The sequence below is a fragment of the Amblyomma americanum genome, chromosome 1, assembly GCF_052857255.1.
Source record: "Amblyomma americanum isolate KBUSLIRL-KWMA chromosome 1, ASM5285725v1, whole genome shotgun sequence".
Lineage (NCBI taxonomy): Eukaryota > Metazoa > Arthropoda > Arachnida > Ixodida > Ixodidae > Amblyomma > Amblyomma americanum.
The window spans coordinates 14,927,155-14,947,051 of NC_135497.1; the positions used below are offsets into that span (position 1 = coordinate 14,927,155).

General features: G+C 48.6%; 1 protein-coding gene, 1 long non-coding RNA gene and 1 other non-coding gene across 3 annotated transcripts in view; 1 reads left to right on the forward strand and 2 right to left on the reverse strand.

Moving 5' to 3' along the window:
- The window catches only part of LOC144110273 (uncharacterized), a 114,423-nt gene that overhangs the window by 50,416 nt on the left and 44,110 nt on the right, over positions 1 to 19,897 (forward strand). The gene's annotated exons all lie outside the window — the stretch shown is intronic.
- Positions 1 to 19,897, reverse strand: part of LOC144110263 (transcription elongation regulator 1-like) — a 151,089-nt gene that overhangs the window by 7,771 nt on the left and 123,421 nt on the right. Inside the window, 1 exon segment of the mRNA XM_077643107.1 lies at positions 17,336 to 17,542. Within this exon segment, the coding sequence (XP_077499233.1) occupies positions 17,336 to 17,542 (207 nt within the window).
- Positions 17,981 to 18,056, reverse strand: TRNAQ-UUG (transfer RNA glutamine (anticodon UUG)). The gene has a single exon. It is a non-coding gene; the product is annotated as a tRNA-Gln (tRNA).

A 19,897-nucleotide genomic window follows, 5' to 3' on the forward strand; every position in this document is an offset into this window, starting at 1 on the left:
CGTGATAGAGAGTCAAGAGAGACGGAGTTGCCGTTCTAGTAAAAACAAACCATTGTCTGCATTTCTTTTACAACAGATTGACAATCATGAGTGACACTTTAAGGGGGGGACACCCCTCTTAGAACTTTTTTCCTTATTTATGGGTGGATCTGGTTGAAACTTGCACCATTTGTATATTTTTGCATACTGATTTCAAATATCTGATTAGTTTTCTTGTAGATGAAATAGTTTTCAAAATTTCACCTGATTAACGTTGCTCATTTGGAGGTGGGCTAATTACTAAACACTCTGTGGCATGATGAGAATAGACCTGCCAGAGTGATCTAGAAGGATCACAGAGTGCAACAAGACAGGAATTAATGTGCTAGAAGAATTTCAACCAAGGTTACACCTAGTCAAACTTTTGTGACAAAAAGCCCAAGTTGGCACCCAAGATTTATAATTAATTTTGTAAATGTTGCTGTGTAATAACTGAACATATTTTAGTCTTAATGCACTGTCCAAGAGTTTTTCTTTCTAACATAACAAGAATGAGAGCTATAGCACAAATAGTTTAAGAGATATCGCTCCTCCAAAATTGCGGAACCCTGAAAATTGCAGTTTTGAGAAAACGAGAAAAAACATCTCACAATACAGTTGAATCCCGCCACAACGAAATCGGCGGGGCGTACGAAAAATTTCGCTGTCGCGGAATTTCGTTGTCGAGAAATTACAGCCCGAGTCGGCTGATCCCGGGCTGGCGTTGCATACGACTGTTCTTACGTCGCCGCGCACGTGAAAGTGCGTGGCGCGAAACGACTGCACCATGTGTCTGCGCATAGGCGACTTGGTGTAGAGAGAGGAACTCGAGTGAGACACAGCGGGAAGCATCGTGCCTGCATGCTCTGCCGAAGCGCGATTGGTGGCCCCGAGAGGGACCGTTGAAAAAAAAAAAGCTGCCAAAGGAGCTTTGAGAGAAGAGGAGGAGGAGAGGCGGCGTTGCGAAAAAAAAATTATTTCCAGAAGTGCGTAAGCTTTGTCTGCTTGCGTTTTGCTGCCAGCAGCGGTGTCACGCGACTCTCACACTCTGTTATGAAAGCCATCGCAACGTCGTCGTCGTGAGAGCCCAGAAACTTCCTGATAAGATCGAAGGCATCCAACACCTGCGACGAGGTTGCCAAGGCGGATGAATCCTGGGCGGAGTCGTCTTCAGCTTCGGACGGCGGCTCTTCTGGCTCGCGAACACTTTTAATTTGTATGTCCTCATCACTGAGCTCCTTGTAAACAAGCACATCCGCATCAGCGTTGAGGAAATCGTCCAGCTCGATATCGCCGGGGATGTTTCCTGCATCCTGGAGGGATTTCCAGGCCGTACTGATCCCCGGAGTCGACGATGATGGAGCGTCATCCTCCGCGGCTGCAGCTGTGCTGGTCGCCTCCTGGTCAACAAACCCGGCATGCTTGAAGCAGTTGTTGATCAAGGTGGACCGCGTCACGTTCCACGCAGCAGCTATAATCTGCAGAGCCATGAAGAGGTCCACCTTCGTCTCCCTGCCCGTCTCGATATTCAAAAGAATACGCTGAATCAGCCTCTCCCGATAAGCACACTTCACGCTTCTGATAATGCCTTGATCCAGCGGCTGAATGATCGAAGTGCAGTTAGGCGGGAAGAATCTCACCTCAACGCTTGACAACTTGACGTCGTCGATGCGGTGGGCAGAACAATTGTCCAAGAGCAAACAAACCTTTCGGTTCTGCCTGCTCATGTCGCGGTCAAGTGCCGTAAGCCAGTCCGCAAATATGGCACGGGTCATCCACGACCGCCCGTTAGCGACGTACTTGACGGGAAGGCTTCTGTTTCCCTTGAAGCAGCGCGGTTTAGCACTTTTCCCAATAACTAACGGGGGACGCCTGTCCGACCCATCCATATTCGTGCACAGCAGCACTGTCACTCTTTTCTTGCTGTGCTTGCCACCCTGGCAACGATGCCCTTTAAAATCCAGTGTCCTCGCTGGCAGCATCTCGTAAAAGAGGCCCGTCTCGTCCGCGTTATATCGGACGGCACGTAGCCGCTCATGATATCAGCCACGTTGTCCACCACCCATTCTGAGGCGCCGCCAGTGTCCGCGGAACTTGCTTCCCCGCACAAAACTTTCCCGACGACGTTGTGCCTCACTTTGAAGCGATTGAGCCAACCTGTGCTGGCCTTAAAGTCATCCAGGCCTAGCAAACAGGCATAATTGAGGGCCTTCTGCTGAACAATGCTGCCGCTAAGCGGGATGTTCTTGGCTCGCGTTTCGACAAACCAGGTGTAGACAGCCTTATCGAGCTCTTCGTAAGTTGGCTGCGTCACCTTCTTGTGTTGAGCTGAAGTGCCCGACGCAAGTGCCTTGCAGATGTTTTCTTTGCTCTTGAGTATCGTTGATAACGAACTCGGCGCGATGCCAAAATCTGCCGCAATAATCGACTTCTTCTTCCCGCTTTCTGCTTCGGCGATAATACGCGCTTTTTCTTCTAGCGAAAGAAATTTCCGCTTCTTCGCTGGCGGCGACATCCTAGGAATTCAGCAGAGCAGAGACGCGACGAGACCACGCTAAACGGTGCACACACAAAGGAAGAAATGGTGAAGCGGAGTGGGCTTCTTCCTGCACTCTCGCGTTTTCCTTTTTTTTTTTTCTCCGACAGGACACGAAGCTCCGCCCACCGATGGCTCCGCCCACCGGTCCACACAGACTGCCTGAAACGCGCTCGGTGCCTAGCAGACGACGCGGCCACGGAGGACGCGGCCGAAGACGCTAGCAGGTGGCGTGCGCTGGCGCATTTTACACGCGCTTTCGAGGAGCCCCTCTTCGCTTGGAGGCCGCGAACGCTTACCAGCCAACACCGCTAGCAAGTGATCATGACGCGCTTTCGTGCTTGACAGGAAACCGCGAGCACCATGACAGCGAGCTACATCAATCGAAGAAGCCCAGCAAAGAGCCAATGAGCGGGGCGTGACGTCACTTCAAAAATCACGTGGGCATCTGGAGAAAAAAAAAAAAAGCACACGAGGGTGTGCGCGAGGAGGATGTGCGATTGAGTGTGCGTACCCCCCCCCCCCCCAACAGTCTGCGATGCAAAAAAATTAACGGCGGGAACGGGAAAGTCGCTCTTCAGCACTCAACTTCTGAAGAAAGACAAGACGGAGGGGCCACTCACCCGCGAAAATTCGCAAAAAAAATTCGTAGAAGCGAACACGTGCTCGCAAAGTACTTCGTTTTTGAGGAAATTTTAATACATTAAGTCCTATGGGGGTTTCACGGGGAATGCAAATTACTTCGTTGTGGCGAAAATTTCGTTGAAGCGGCGTTCGTTGTACCGGGATTCAACTGTATCTACATGTAAATTATGTCAATGATTGATATGTCAACATGATCAGAAACTAGTTGAAAGTGAACTAAAGCAAAAATTAATGGCTTATGCCAATTTCAGCCTAAGTAATGTAATAGGTAACTTTTGAAAGGAAAGGTCCATTTGGGTACCCAAGACAGATAACCTCAGTAAATTTTTTCTTGTGGTCATTGAATTTACCTTGGTGTCATGTGACTCACAAGGTTCCCTTTCTAGCAAAAAAAAATAAAAAAATTATAGCAATAGCAAGAACAGGACCGGAGATATTAATCTTTCAAAAATGCAACACCACCAAAATTAGGGAATTGTGAGAAACACTCAAGCCTCACAGCATATTTAATCAGGAAAGAAAACCCCAAAGACCTTCGCATGCTTTCAAAATGCACCAGGAGCATAGTAGTCAGGGTGCATGCTGTCGCGGTGCTTCTTTTTTTTCGCTTTAGCAAAGCCAAGCAAAGCCGCCCGCTTCTTCGCAGAACGCGTGTTACAGCTAGAGTCCTTTCCTTGAGCTCTCCTGGAGACAGTTGCTGGCACGTTCGCGTTGCATTCTTGCAGAATTGCTGTTGCTATATGCTTGCAGCCGGCAATGAAGTGCAGCACAGCTCCTGCTATGGCAGATTCCACAGCTAACAGTGACGAATGCCGCTCTTTGTGGATCAAGGTCCAGATGATCGAGTGGAAGCTCTCGTTTGAATTCTGGGTCTTCCCCCGAATTCACCTCTGCAGCAGGCTCTTCTCTGATAAGCGACTGTACACGGGCAAAAGAGCTTCAGCCACATCGCTTGGCACACTGCACTTATGCTTCGGTTCGGGCTCCTCTTTTGCTTTTGCAGCATTGTGGCGGCACCAAGACTGCTCACCAGTGGGACACAAAGTGTGATTGGGGCAGTCATCAGTAGACGTGAAGTGGTTATATGTTGCCATCACGGCGCTCATGGCATCCACATTACCTACATTTGACCTTAGCACTTGGCCATAATATATAGCTAGCTTGTCAACTAGATCAGCTGTGAGCCTTCCTCTGCCACCAAGACTTTGTTTTCTTGCACCCTTGTGCCTCTGCAAGAGGTTGCGCAAAGCTGCTCCCATACGCTTGTGCACATGGTTTATGCAATCCTCCTTGACTACTTCAATGTAGCCATAGATTTTGGCATCTTGAAGGGCATTAAACGTGCGACTGTCCCCATCGCATAACATCGTTGTGTAGCGCATGTTGTGGTGCTGTAGAGACCTCTCAATAGAATTTTGCCTGCCTCTACCTCCATTTGGCCAGCCTCGCAGTTGGTGTTCTTTTGGCACTCGTGGCACGATCTCCAGAGCTCATAGCCGTCAGTGTTCGGCTTTGGGCCAGTTTCGCAGCCCAGACAAAAGTTTGACAGCACCACATAATCGAGCACATAACCAGTGAAGAGTTCCACTACGGCACCGACGGCTATATGTGATGAGTGCCCGCGCGTCATCCATGTGCCGTCGTAACACACGGCAATGTTCCCCTTGTGTCCAAAACACAAGTCGTCATATACCTTCGCCACTGCCTGCGCGGCCTGTGCCATAGCTGCCGCAGCTGCTCGAGTAGCAGCAGGTCGCAGTGTGTTTTTCAAGTGCCGTTGAAACGTCTTGTTGTGCATTCCACGGCGCGACAATCCCATCACCGAAAAGATATCGTTCATTGCTGTCTGGGCGTTACCGGTCGACAGCATTGCTCGACTAGCAAGAATATTGAGCTCGAAAGGATTGCACTTTTTCTCACCGTCAACCCTCCGCAAGTTCTACTCGGCCGCAATCTCACCACAGTTGTCACATAGCACGATCAGTTTCACGCATCCGCAACACGTTTTGCACCGCACGGCATCCAAGAGGACGTTTGCAACGCTGAGGTCAATTATTGCATAGGAGGCTGTTCTGTCTGCGTCTGATCCTGCGGATGCACCACTTGCATCGGCGAACAGCGCGGTCTTTCGTGCCGGCGCCGGCGTCGATTCCAGTCGATCAAGTGTAGACTGCTCACGGGCACTCGCTTGAGTTATGTCACTGTTAGTGACAGGCGCGGTGTCAATTAGTACGCGACTACAATTGGCACGAAGAACACCGCCGTTATCTAGTGGAGACGGAGAAGCGTCGCCGCCCGCAACGTGACCGTCACGCAATTTCGTACCACTAGCACTTGCTTGTTGCACAGTATGCAACAATGTCGCGTCATTAACATGTTTTTTTCCTTTTGCATGCTTTCGCCCGAACTTGTGCACAAAGCGGTACTTCTTCGCGCCTCCTGGCATGGTTCTCGCATTGCACTAGCGTGGTCGGCAGAAAGACAAAATGGCATCGCCGGGCGTCCGATTTCCATGGCTAGCTTGCCGGAACCAACCAGACGACGCCATTTTGATTACGTGCCTAAACCGGCCAATAGCTGCGTGCGCCGCTATTTATTTTTTCTTTCGTCTTTTTGGCGAAGGAAGCATGTACAGGGTTGCTGCTCGAAAGAAAAACTAAGCCGAAAGCCCGCGCTTTCGAACGAGACTAAAATGGCCGCCGTAGAACACGTAGTTTCGATGCGCCGGGCGATCGAAATTGGGTGTCGTTTGTCCACAATTTAAAGGGCAGTGGGTGTGGTACTGCATTTTTAAATCGCTATAACTTCTTAATTACGTGGGGTATAATGATGAAAATTTTCATACAGATGTGGAACGGTGCGAGGAACACGAAAATTAAATGACTGAAAATCTGATTTTTGGGCCGATTTTCGGAGCCGAAGAGCCGTGTCCCCCCTTAAAGGTCTATATTTTTGGGCAGTGTATTTTGTTATTTCCTGCATACAGAGCACCCGATTCTCATCCCCAATTTATGAATAATTTGTGCGAACATATGGCTACATTTAGCCACGACAAAATAATATTGACAGCAGATTTCAACTTTCCTGGCACTACTTGGAACAAACCACCCCTTGACAGCATGCACAACAGTCACTTTAAGTACTATATGTTTGACATAATGCTTGCTAAAATCATAATACAAGTAGTCAACGAGCCTACTCGTATTACTGACTCCTCCAGTTATGTACTGGAACTAGTCTTTGTTAGCCATTCAATTGAAAATTTTGAAATGACTGTTGAGCCTGGCATATCTGATCACAAAATGGTGTGCTTTTCATGTGTTTTCAATGCTTCATGCAACTTCCTGTCCGTACAACTTGAAACTGTGAAAGATTTTACCCGCGCAAGCGACGAAAGTGTGCTGGACTATCTTGATCTTCTATTAAGTGATTTTCATGGGCCTGACGTCACTGTATTATGGCACCAGTTAAAGGAGATATGCAGACATTAAAACCCAGGCAAAAAAATTCGTTGCAGGAACGCGCTACCATTACCGGGCGAACTCTGCGATTACCGTATGTTGCCGCATATAAGGCTACCATCCAGCTTCCGTGCTACCAAGAGAAAGTTGAACACAAATATGAGTCAAAAGCAGTATCAACTTTCGTGTAGAAACACAATAAGGCCATACAGTGTTCCCCAGAGTGCAAGTTCCTGGTGCTTGTGTGTTTGCTGTAACCGAATTTTGTGCTTGCAGACGTTCGTTCAATCTAAGATTCAGCACCATAGCTCCAATGCAAATTTGGCGGCTGCATTGTCTTTGCTCACACTAAGTGCATGTTTGTTATAAGTGGGGCTGTTATAAGTGAGCTCGACTGTACTTCTAACACAGGATAAACGCTAGACTGCACAATAAACATCTTAACAAGCCCGTATTTTTCTAACACAAGGTCATTAGAGTAAAAGCTCGTTAATTCCAACTTCACAGGACCGGGAAAAAAGTTCATATTATGTGATGTTCGAATTATCGAACGGCCTCGAAAAAACCGACGAAAACCATTTGCATTACGGTATATGTACCGTATTTGCTCGCGTAACGAACCCACTCGCATAATGAACCCACCCACCCCCCGATTTTTGCCTAAGAATTTGAAAAAAAATAACGTCAGTCGTTAACGCTTCCATCCGTTTCACACCGCCACGGTCCACAACGTATTTCTTGGCAGTGCGCCAAGATGCTGCGCAGCGATAACATCACGGTGTGTTTACCTTGTTTACCTTTTGACATGAGCTCTAGCAAGAGGGAGAAACGAACTTGGCAGAGTGCCAGCGCTCGTCCGGTTGTGCAAGCCTGTTTGAGCGGTGCGGCGGTGCGCCGACGCACTGCCGCCGTGCAGCACAACAAGCGTCGGAAAACGGGTGTCTGCCGCCAGACCGCTGTTACCAGAATTTAGAAACAGCGTGATTCCATATGCTTAGTAAAACGCTAAAAAGAACAGCTGTGCATTTACAATTAAGCAATTATTTATTCAATGACGACAAAGACGACGAATTATTCTTTGTGACCTGTTTCGGAACCAAAATAGTTAACCTGTTTGAACCCCCCGCGATTCCTGACATCAACCGATGCGTAGTGGCTAAGCCTAGGAGCTTTGAAAATCCAGAAGCATTCTGAAAATCTGGCACGTTTCATCGCTTAAATTTTGTGCTGCGGGAATCTTCAGACAAAGCGAAAGCTTCGTGCGACTCTTTTGTTTGCCGTGAACATGAGGCACAGTGCAGCGGCAACGACGAGTTCGTGGTGAAGCGAGAGGCCGCTTCGGCAGGTGCAGCCATGTTTAGAAGCAGGCGGAAGTCAGAAGCGGTTGCGCCCTGATTGGTCCACATTGAGAGCCCACGTTGGCCGTTTCCGGCCAGCTCGGCGGCGGCCGGACGCCAGTTTTCCACAAGAAAAACGCTCCATGTGGGTCGCCCTTTATCGTGCCATGGGCGATTGGGGTGGACGCCGTCTAATGCCACTCAATCATTGGAACGTGCGATAGCAACAAACGCCTTTTGCAGTGAACGATGCTAAAAGCCGGCGTTATGATTGTGGCTGACCGCATACTTCCTTTGGCAACTGATGGGCGGACAGATGGACGACACTCACAAAGAAAAAAAAAGTTTTTCGCACGTAATTTGTAGCGCCCGTCCAAAGTCATAGCCTTTCATGGGTGTTGGCTGGGACCGCGCCGACAGTACTCATCCGTATTTCAGTATCAACAGGGCTCAAATTAACGGGTGTTTAGTTGCGAGTTTCGGAGGCTGCATGGAAGAGAGGGTAGGCAGCCGCCACAGCGGCCGCCAAACCCTACAGCGCGGCGCTGCATTTAGGCGTTACCCACTCTTCCATGGTTTTATCTGGTTCCATCTTCTGTCCCCGTTTAGGACATGCGCAGAATCTAACTATGCGGAGGTGCTTTTTTTTTTGGCCACGTGCTGTGTGCCAAGCCGCCCAGACGTGGCAGCGCGTAGTTCGAATTATCTGTAGTGGAACCAACTCGCTTTCGAATTACCAGGCTTTTTTATACACAGATCTCTATGGAGCTCGGCCGGCCCAAGTAGTGTAGTTCGAATTATCCGAAAATTCAAATTATCGAGGTTCGAATCAATGAGCTTTCACTGTACACGAAAAAACAGTGTGATTTGAATCTTTGTCAAACCTACTAACACAGTGAAAGCTCATTAATTCGAACCTCTATAAATCAAATTTGCAGATAATTCGAACTACACTACTTGGTCCAGCCAAGCTCCATAATGATCTGTGTATAAAAATACCCGTTAATTCGAAAGCGAGTCGGTTCCGCTATGGATAATTCTAACTACGCGCCACCGCATCTGAGCAGCTTGGCACACAGCACGTGGCCAAAAAAAAAGCACCTCCACATAGTTAGAGGCTGCGCACGTCCTAAACGGGGACAGAAGATGGAACCAGATAAAATCATCGAACAGTGGGTGAAGCCTAATGGCGCCATTACCGGGGCGGCGGCCGGCGGCGCCGGAGGGTAGGGGTTGGCGGCCGCGATGGCGGCTGCCTACCCTCATTTCCGCGCAGCCTCTGAAACTCGCACCTAAATACTCATTAATTCGAGCCCTGTTAATTCGGAAATACGGATAAGTACTGTCGGCACGGTCCCAGCCAACGCCCATGAAAGGCTAGGACTTCAGACGGGCACTACAAATTACTTGCGAAAAACCTTTTTTTTTTGCGAGCGGTGTCCATCCTTCTACCCATCAGTCGCCAACAAAAGCACACGGTCAGCGGCGACCATGACGCCGGCGTTTAGCATCGCCGGCTACAGTGAACTAGAACCTTTGAAAGTATTTCAGTTCACTGTAGGCCGGCGGCCCCGACGGTCAGCCGCTGGCCAGAAGCGGCCAATGTGGGCTATCAGTGCAGACCAATCAGGGCGCGACAGCATCACACTTCCGTCCGCTTCTACAACATGGACGTGCCTGCCGAAGCGGCCTCTCGCTTCACCATGAACTCGTCGTTGCCACTACACTATGCCACATGTTCACGGCAAACAAAAGTCGCACGAAGCTTTCGCTTTGTCTGAAGATTCCTGCAGCACAAAATTTAAGCGATGAAACGTGCCAGATTTTCAGAATGCTTCTGGATTTTCAAAGCTGCTAGGCTTAGCCACTACGCATCGGTTGACGTCAGGAAGCGTGAGAGGTTCAAACAGGTTTACTATTTTGGTTCAGAAAGGGGTCACAAAGAATAATTCGTCCTCTTTGTCGTCATTGAATAAATAATAGCCTAACTGTAAATGCACAGCTGTTCTTTTCAGCATTTTACTAAGCATATGGAATCTCGCCGTTTCTAAATCCTGGCGGCAGCAGCCCGTTTTCCGCCGCTTATAGTGCTGCAAGGCGGCGGTGTGGCGGCGTTCCACTGCCGCCGCTCAAAAATGCTTGCACAGCCAGACAAGTGCTGGCACTCTGCCAAGTTCGCTTCTCCCCCTTGCTAGAACTCATGTCAAAAGGTAAACAAGGTAAACACACTGTGATGTTATCGCTGCACAGCATCTTGGCGCACTGCCAAGAAGTGGGTTGTGGATCGTGACGGTCTGAAACAGGGGGAAGCATTAGCGACTGATGCTTTTGTTTCCAAATTCTTAGGCAAAAATCGGGGGTAGGTGGGTTCATTATGCGAGTGGGTTCGTAACCGAGTAAATACGGTACATAAAGTAAAATCTCGTTACTACGAACATCAGATTAACGAAATTTTCAGATTTACGATTTTTTTTTAAATCCCCGCCAAAATGCCTATACAGTAAAACCTCGTTAATTCGAAATCGCTTAATTCGAACTTCCGGTTAATTCGAACTGACAGCCGGGTCCCGGCAAAGCCCTGTGTATTTCAATGGGTCAAAACTCCCGATAATTCGAATATGCCGGTATCCACGTCGGTTAATTCGAACTAGGCGCCGATGGCTGGCATTGCTCCTCGCATATAGAAGTCACCTCGTAGCAAATACAATGCGCTGAAAATTAAAAAAAAAATGCAGAATGATGAGAAAAAAATAAGCCAGCACACATGTCAGCACGCACGAGGTGAGACGTGAATTTCGTTGCCCGAACCAACCCTCCGGTGCATGCCGTAGCAGGTTTTCGCTGCCGGAGCGTCGAAGCATTGGCTTGTCTATTTTTGGCTGACGCGCGGTCACGCAAGTAGCCACCCTACCGCGGGCGCCGCCTATGCTCCGGCAATGGTGGCTCCGGCGCAAGCCGTTGCAGGTTTCCGCTGCGCCGAGGCGGTCGTGACCATTGGAGACGCACGCGACCATGGAGGAAGGAAGTACTCGGGAGAGGCGGTTACGTCACATTTTTTTGAAGCTGCGCTTTTTTTCTGATGGAAATAAACGTTTCAATCAAGCGGGCCTCCCCTCCCCGTTCCCTCTACTTGGGCGCCGTCCCAGCGCGCCTGCCCATGCAGCAGACGACGCCGCTGCGCCCAGCGTTCTATTGGCTGTGCCATCGGCTAAACTCTCCCAGTAGCCCTTGCGAGAGCGCGTGACTTCCGGTACCCTTTTTTTGTGCAGCTCTGGAAGCGAAGACTCTTTCCTTTCCTTCATCCTGCACGCAGCACCCGGCCCCTCTTGCGCCTAGTCTTTGTTGCCGCAGTGTCTAGCGAAGTTTGTGTTGCATGATATTCCTCGTTTGTTTGGTGTCTCGCTGGTGACGTCTCATCGACTGTGCCAATCATGGCAAACCGAGGAAAGTACTCCGCAAAGGATTTGAAGACGAAGGTGGAGATATTACAGGAGGTCGAACGTGGTCTTCTAAGGACTCGATCTTCAATGCGTATCAAAAGGAGATGGAGCCCTCGCGGAAACGACTAAGAACATCGGCTCATCCAGAGATGGAGGATGCTGTAATGGCATGGATTAAGGACGTTCGCAGCAGGAACATTCCACTAAGTGGACCAATAATTGCCGCAAAGGCAGTGGACTTCGCCAGCCAGATAGGCATAAGTGACTTCAGCACGTCGGAAGGCTGGTTGTCGCGTTTCAAGGCCCGTCACGGACTTACGTTTAAAAGCGTTTGTGGAGAGGCAGCCGCAGTCGATGAAGAAACGTGTCAAAATTGGATCTCAGGTCAACTAAAGGACTACCTTGCCGATTACTCGCTCAGCGATGTGTTCAATGCAGATGAAACCGCGCTTTATTTTAAGTTGCTGCCGAACAAGACTGTCAGTTACAAAGGCGACACGTGTTCAGGCGGGAAGAGAAGCAAGGAAAGAGTGACGGTGTTGGTGTGCGCAAACGCGACTGGCACGGAACGGTGCCGCTTGCTAGTTATAGGCAAAGCAGCGAAACCTCGCTGCTTTAAAGGGCTAAAAACTCTCCCTGTTGATTATACTTTCAACAGAAAGTCGTGGATGACGCGAGCAATTTTCACGGATTGGCTGCGCACACTCGACAGGAAGTTCGCGACACAGAACAGGAATGTTCTGTTGTTTGTCGACAACTGTTCAGCCCATTGCGACATCAGCGGACTGAAGGCGATCCGTCTGGCATTTCTGCCGAAAAACACTACGGCTGTGCTGCAGCCTATGGACCTTGGGGTTATTAAAAACCTCAAAACACTGTACAGGCGCCACCTCCTAGAGCGGATTCTTGTGTGTATGGACAGCGGCAAATCGTACGACGTCAATCTCCTCGGAGCCTGCCACATGCTGGCAACCTCGTGGAATGCTGTCAAGGCGGACACAGTCGCGAACTGTTATCGAAAGTGCGGCTTCATTGAAGGCCCAGAGGCCTGCAGCACTGCAGAGCTGGATGCTCAGTGTGATGACTCCGTCGCGCTGCACCCTGCCTACGCTGCTTTATCGGAGGGTGTTGACTTCCAGAGCTTTGTAGGCGTTGACAGCGGCGTGGAGACATCGGGGCCGTTAAGCGATGCCGAGATTATTGAAGCGGCCTGCGGTGACCAGATGCCGCACAACTCGGGCGCGGCGAGCACAGCTGACAGCGATGACGAGTCCGACGGAGGCGACGATCCATTGCCACCCCCGAGTGCATGTGAAACAGCGTCAGCACTCAATCTGGCTGCGCGCTACTTCTCCGCCGATGATAATTCGGACGCTGCGTTGGAGCTGTTGGGCAAGTTGCAGACGATGCTTGTCGAGTCACGGCAAAGAAAACGAAAACAAATGCGCATCACCGATTATTTTTCTCTTTGATATGCTTTGCCAATCTGCTGTTAATAAACATGTTTTTGAAGCATAGTGTCATATTTAATCATTAAGCTTGCTGCTTACGCGAATGCCTTTTGATGTTAGCTCCAACCGCATAAACAAGTTGACTTTATTTCCTTCGACATTCAGGCTATATGATTTTAATTCGCGCAATCGCCCGCCGCAAATGTGTAGTAGCGCGTAGTAAGAGATAACGATCTCAGATATGCCTGCTTTAGCTTCGGCCCGTGCTGCCGGGCGTGATGGCCGCTTTTTTTAGCGCCCGCTCGTTAATTCAAACTCCGCTTAATTCGAACAATTTTCCGGTCCCCCTCGAGTTCGAATTAACGAGGTTTTACTGTACTTTCAATGTAAAAAACTTTCAGTACTGCGAATTTCAAATTACCGAATATTTCAGAATAACGTATGAAATTTAATCTCGCATTCTTCGCAAGACGCTTCGTTATTACAAAGTTCCGTACCAAATCCCTGAAGCTGACGCCTGTCATCATCATCCGAAGCATCAGCTATGCACTGGGGAACTCGTTGCAACGGATACAGCCCCAGCGGTATCGCCATCACGTGAGTGTCGCGTTGAATGAATATAGGCTAGGCGGCGCAAGCTGCCGCCCGATACAAAGGGTAAGGCCATTATCATCCAGCCATTAACACATACTGCGCAGTAGTCTTAAGCCTATTCAGTGCAGTGTCACCCCGTCGACAGCGAACAGTAGGATCTGCAAAGTTATCGGCGCTGTGATTGTGTCGTGCATTAGCTTTGCTGACAATGAGTTCTCCTGGCCCCCGCGTTAAAAAGAAGCGACGCCAGTTTTCGCTTAAAGAAAAAGCGGACATTCTGTCGCAGCTGCTGGAAAAAAGCAAGCGGACTTGTGCAGGGAGCTTGACATTACACCGTCAACAATGGCAACGATGCTCAAAGATCGGGACAAGATCACAAAACTACATCGAGAGTCGCAGCTGGCTCCCTCAAGAAAACGTCTGCGGCTGGGCAACTACTGTGGACAGTGACTTTCGAATTATGTGGATAGCGACAGCGCGGCGGCTACATCTGCGGAGCTCACCACCGAAGACATCGTGAATCAAGTGCGTGAGCAAGAATGATGTAGTAGCGACGAAGACGATGCCGACACTGGATCAGCGCACGAAGAGGAAGAGATTGTTTCCAGCTCGGATGTCCTAGTCTTTCTAGAGAAGACCCGATCATTCCTTTGGCACTGCAAAGATGTCCCCGATGACGTGCACAGGAAGGTCGAGAATGTGGAGGCGTTCGTCCTGCAGCACTTGTCGTCTACTCGCCAGAAGATAACAGACTTCTTTAAGCAATAAATTGTAAACTGTGCCCAGCGTTATCGTTTATTATTTACTTACCAACACGTAAATCTGCTGCAAAGGTACGTTATTTTAGTTCTTGTGATGCATTACTGACATGAAAATAATGTTTTTTCAGTACTACGATATTTCAAAATAACGATTTAAATTCGGCGGTCCCGTGAAGTTCGTTGTAACGAGATTCTACTGTATACCGTAATGCAAACGGTTTTTGTCGGTTTTTTCGAGGCCATTCGATAATTCGAACATCGGATAATTCAAACTTTTTTCCCGGTTCCGTGAAGTTCGAATATACGAGCTTTTACTGTATTAGGTTAATGTTTGTCCTCGAATCCTGTAAGCTTCTGGACATACACCAATGTGGATTCAAGAAAGCATGTTCAACAACTGACCATCTCATCTGCCTTGAAGACGTAGTACAAGAAGCATTCATTTACAAACAACACACTGTCTGGCAGTTTTCTTTGATATGGAGAAGGCTTACGATACCACGAGGTTTGGGATTCTTCGCGACCTTGCGGACCAAGGTATCTGCGCAAGAATGCTGAACTGCTTGAGGGATATGGTTCTTGTCAGTTTTTTCGAGGCATTCGATAATTCGAACATCGGATAATTCAAACTTTTTTCCCAGTCCCGTGAGGTTCGAATTAACGAGCTTTTACTGTACTCTGTTGACTTTCTGCAAAAGTGGCCATCAGCAAATGTGGGAAGTCGATCTACATGCAGTCCAGACGTACCCTATTTGTGGGGTGTGAGACCCATCTTCAAAACCACATATTTTTCTAACACAGGGCCATTACAAGAAAAAACATAGTGAATTGAATCTTTGTCAAACCTACTGACACTGTGCTGACTTTCTGCAAAAGTAGCAATCAGCAAATGCGGAAAGTCGATCTACATACAGTGCCGACGTATTTGTGGGGTGTGAGACCTATTTGGGGATTTCCCACTGCTGCTCTTAAGGAGGGACACAATCTTAAAATGCAAAAAAGAAAAATGGCTGTAGTTTTGCTCTGGTTAAACCTGGAGTGACGCGATAGCTACATCTAGCCGAGTGGAACTAACTCAGTCGAATTGCAAAGTCAGTCTTTTGCTGCTCCGTTTCACTGGGTGTTCCTTCTTCATCTTCGTCCCACTTAACACGGCGCATGCGCACAGCTGTTGCAGCTGTTGCACGGCGCGCCGCTAGCAGCAGCAGCTGCTCCGCACCACGTGACCAACCCGTGTGACCAACCCACGTGACCAACCACGTGACCAACGGCACCGCCATGGAGTTCAAGTGGTGCCATGCTGAAGGGTCGAAGAGGTGGCGTAGTGTAGCTATCACTACAAAAATGCAAAAAATTGGTTTGCTAAAAATTAAATTTTCAGCATGTTTATAGAATAAAGTTTCTGTGCTTAAAATATTGATGTCCAACTCCACCTAGAAATGCAAAATAATCAGTTTCACGCGCCCACAAAACCAAAAAACGATCGAGAATGGCAAGACACAGCCGAAGTTCGCAAGCCACTCGCTCCACTCCTCCTCGTCTGATCACCATCATTTTGGTGTTGTTGAAGAGCTCCCTTCCTTCACCACATTTCTACTGCCAAAAAGAAATGGGTCGAGTGGTGCATGCCCTTTGCCACCACGTGACTGCTCGCGTCATCCCGGTGCCGATAGCCCACGCGCGTCATGAGTGGGGACAGCAGTGTGTGTCAGTGGATGGCAGACCAAGATAAATTAAAAGAGAAATAAAAATATATTACACAGTTAAACGAGAAATAAAAATAATATTGCCCAGCCCGCATATACCGACAAAGAGTATGGTAGGACTGTAAAAAATTGGAGAAGACACTTAAGCTCTGTCTTAAGGATATGACGCGACAGTGTTAATGACGAAAGAAGAAGGCGCCGACCAAAAGAAAAGATGGGATGACGTTTCGGCTCCCCCACGGGAGCCTTGTTCACAATGAGGCATAACATGTTAATGGGTTAATAAGTGTTAATGGGTTAATAACTTAATACCCTTATATACGGAAATGGTCACTTTACATTCACGAGTCCCTACGAGTCCTCACTGCCCTCCTTCCGCAACTGTGAATCGGTTAAGGAATGCGCCACTGCCCTGCGATGCAAGCCACCAGTGGGGCTTGAGCAACCCAGGTTGTATTTCCCAAGCAAGTTCTCGCGATCAATCATTAATTAAACAGCCATCTGCCACAGTGGTCTGTTCGTTCACAATCCACTGGGCAGACCCGTTGTGATGATGCCACAAGGTCACGTGACCTTGGTGGCCCACATAGGTTGCTTCTCCGGCGGGTGGCCACCTGCCACACCGGATTTTAAAGCCTTTAAAACTATCGTGTAAAAAGATTGATAAATAAACTGCCCCAGCCCATGCCACTGGGTATGACATGCTTTAAAGTGGGCCAAAAAATAAATAGAAACATTGGGAACATGCGGGAAGAAAGAAGTGCCTCGTTGCCTCGGTGAAAGGTTTCCTGGCGGCCGCGCGACCACGCGCTCTCTGTCCTCTAGCCTGGCTGTGTTGCCTCAGACTCCCTCACCTCACTCCTGGTGGCGTGCGAAATGGTGGTAGTTTGGGCTTTGGCTTCAGTAAAAGTTAATAATATGCCAATATAGCTGGATTCCAGTAAATCGATATTTTATATTCACTTATTTTGTTCCGTCTTATTAATCATACCACTTTTTGAGCAATACTGAAGCCGAAAGACAGGCTAGTGACATTATATATGACCCGGAAATAGGGGTGCTCCTGACTTTCATAAAAACGAACCTTCAAAGGATTACAAGAAATGATCGAATTATCCAGTGAACTGGATTAGAAAAACAAAACAAATAATTGAACTGTCACTTTGCCTGCCAAATAATTGCCATTCACAATCACAAGCTGCTGCAAGAGCTTAAAACGTACGATACATGGCATAGAGCTCCAGACGCACTGTAGCATGCTGTGCGGGGGAACCACTGCAAAGCAGGCAAACAATTCATTTCAGGCAAGCCCCAAAACAGACTGTCACAGCCATGTCATCACATAACAGCCAAATTTTAGACACTGTTTTGGAGAAGTATGCCAACCTCCTTCCAGGTGGAGCTCAGTGTGATGCCTGCAGTCTCGTCAAGCAGATCTCGGTACTTGTCTTTCTTCTTGCGTTGCAGCTGCTCTACGTGTTCAGTGAAGAGTTTTTCACGCTCCTCTCGCTCCAGTGATTCCACCAGGTCCCAACGATGATCCTTGCGAAGAGTGCGCTTGGCCTCACGCCATGATGCATCTGGGTTTCGCACCTGCAAGCACCAATTTTTCTGCCTTTAAAACTTTCAAAACCACCAAGATATAAGGTGTGAGAGCTCAACTCTTTCCTTACTGCAAAATAATAAACTGATTATGAGTGTTATAAAATAAAAATGATTTCTTCAAGAAGTGCTAAGTAGACTGCACATTGTAATATATCAAACTGTAGCTTACTGAGTATACTTCCGAGCAAAAAAAAAAAAAAAAACCAGTCATGTGCGCAAAACTTTTTGAAAATATACTGGTTAAAAGGACTGAACATTGACCTTTAAAGGGACTGAGACACCAAATTTTGAGGCTATAAAATGCTTTCTATGGGCTTCCTCTGTATGTAAGGAAGCAAGCTCACCAAAACCAAGGAGCATGGGGCATACCCTTCTTTGGTTTTTCATCAACGGGAGATTTATAAAAGCAGAAGAAAAACAACCACATGCCGCCGGTGGGATCTGAACCCACGACCTCCGAATTCAACGTCCGGTGCTCTACCAACTAAGCTACGGCTACAGCTGTCCAGTCTCCTGCTTTTGGGGGTATCCATGTGTAGCGTAACCGAACCTTGAGAGTGTTCACCAGTGCCACCCTCGTCCATAGCGGCGGATGTAGTACGTCCTGTATGACTCCGAGTGCCACGTAGAAACATGATCGACTGGTAAGAGTGGAAGCTGCGCGAGAACCCTCTTACGCTACCCATGGCGTAAAGGCGAGGTCCCCATTAAACTATTCAGCAGACAAAGGAATGGGAAGAGGTGCTCATTATGTCATACATGATAGACACAAAATTCGGAGGTCATCGGTTCGGATACCACTGGTGGCATGTGGTTTTTTCTTCTGCTTTTAAAAATCTCATACAGTCGAGTCCACATATAACGGCCCCACTTAAGACGAACTTTCGCTTATAACGAACGAGACCTGCGCGACCGTCAAAATATAATTGTTTTAATGGCATAAAATCACAAGTATGACGAACGTCATTAAGCCCTGCTGATCGGTTACAGTAAACGGACAGCGTAAAGCCGGCGCCGCGATGCGAGATAACCTTCCTCTGACCCATTTGTGCGCCCGGCGCGTGGTATGTTTTCTGGCCGAGCCTGATCCCAGGCGAACTGTCCGTCCTGTTTCGTGCCGCTCTCAAGCGAGCTACCCTTTCCCCGCCAACGCGCCTTCCAAGATTGCCCTCCCGCCCCACCTCGCTACTTGCTTCCCTTCCCTCACTCTCTTGCAAATCTGCGTCTGGCCTCCGCGATCAACCGTGCCACCGCCGGTGCCAATCGCGGAGGCCACGCTCCCGGAAGCAGGCTTTCCGTGGGAGCCAAGAGGTGGCTGCACTGACGCTCACGGACGCCCCTCATTGGTCTCTCCGCAGGCACTGTGCGTCTATCTTTAGCTTGATTGGCTTGATTGTCGCCTGTGTGCATTGCACGTCTACCCTATCGCACGCTTCTGTCACTCTTTTTGCGGTGCGGGCGTTTCGTTGGCTTCGTTCAAATCTCGGGCCCTTGTTGTAATTCAGGATGGTAAACGGGAACACCGTGCCCATTTCCATTGTATTCAACGTTAGAGATGATGAAAGCGGCCTGGGCAGAGGTGACAGCCACTTGCGAGCGAAACAGCTTCTGCAAGGCCGGCTTCGTCGAGACAGTGTCTGATGCCGAGCCTGATGCTTCGGCAGAAGACCAGCCCGGCGGCGATTTGTGGCAGCGCGTCGTCAACTCCGACATGGGGGTTCATGACATTGGTTAGAATTATTTTATTTCTTTCGATAACGACGCCGACACCGCGGAACCATGCATGGACGAGGGCATCGTTTCTGAAGTGCGGGACGAGAGTGACGCGGAGGAATCAGATGAAGATGAAACTTAGGAGCCAGCAACCATAAGCACGCCTGTAGCAATGGGTTACATAGAGAGCCTCAGACAACTTGTCTATGCCAAGGGCCTCGGCGAAGAGCACGCTTTTGCTTTAAATGAACTGGAAACCTCCCTCATCGGATCTGCGCTGCAAAAACAGACGTCCATCACGGACTTTAAAAATTTTTGTGTTTTGATAAGCAACTGTCTTTAAAGCTGTGGTCCACTTACTGCGAACTTCAGGATATAACGAACGGATGCCGCGTGACGCTCATGTTCGTTATAAGCGGGCTCGACTGTATTGAGATTTTTAAAATCTCACACCACACCACAAAATGCTCCTTCATTTCGGTGACTGTTTGAACGAGCACCTCTTTCCATTTCCATGTCTCTTCTGTATGTAAGGTCACCTACGACCAAGTATCAGATGCAACCAACGCTTAAAATATATTTTAATTCAGCCCCATAGAATCCTTAAACGCTCTTTTCATGATCGGGACC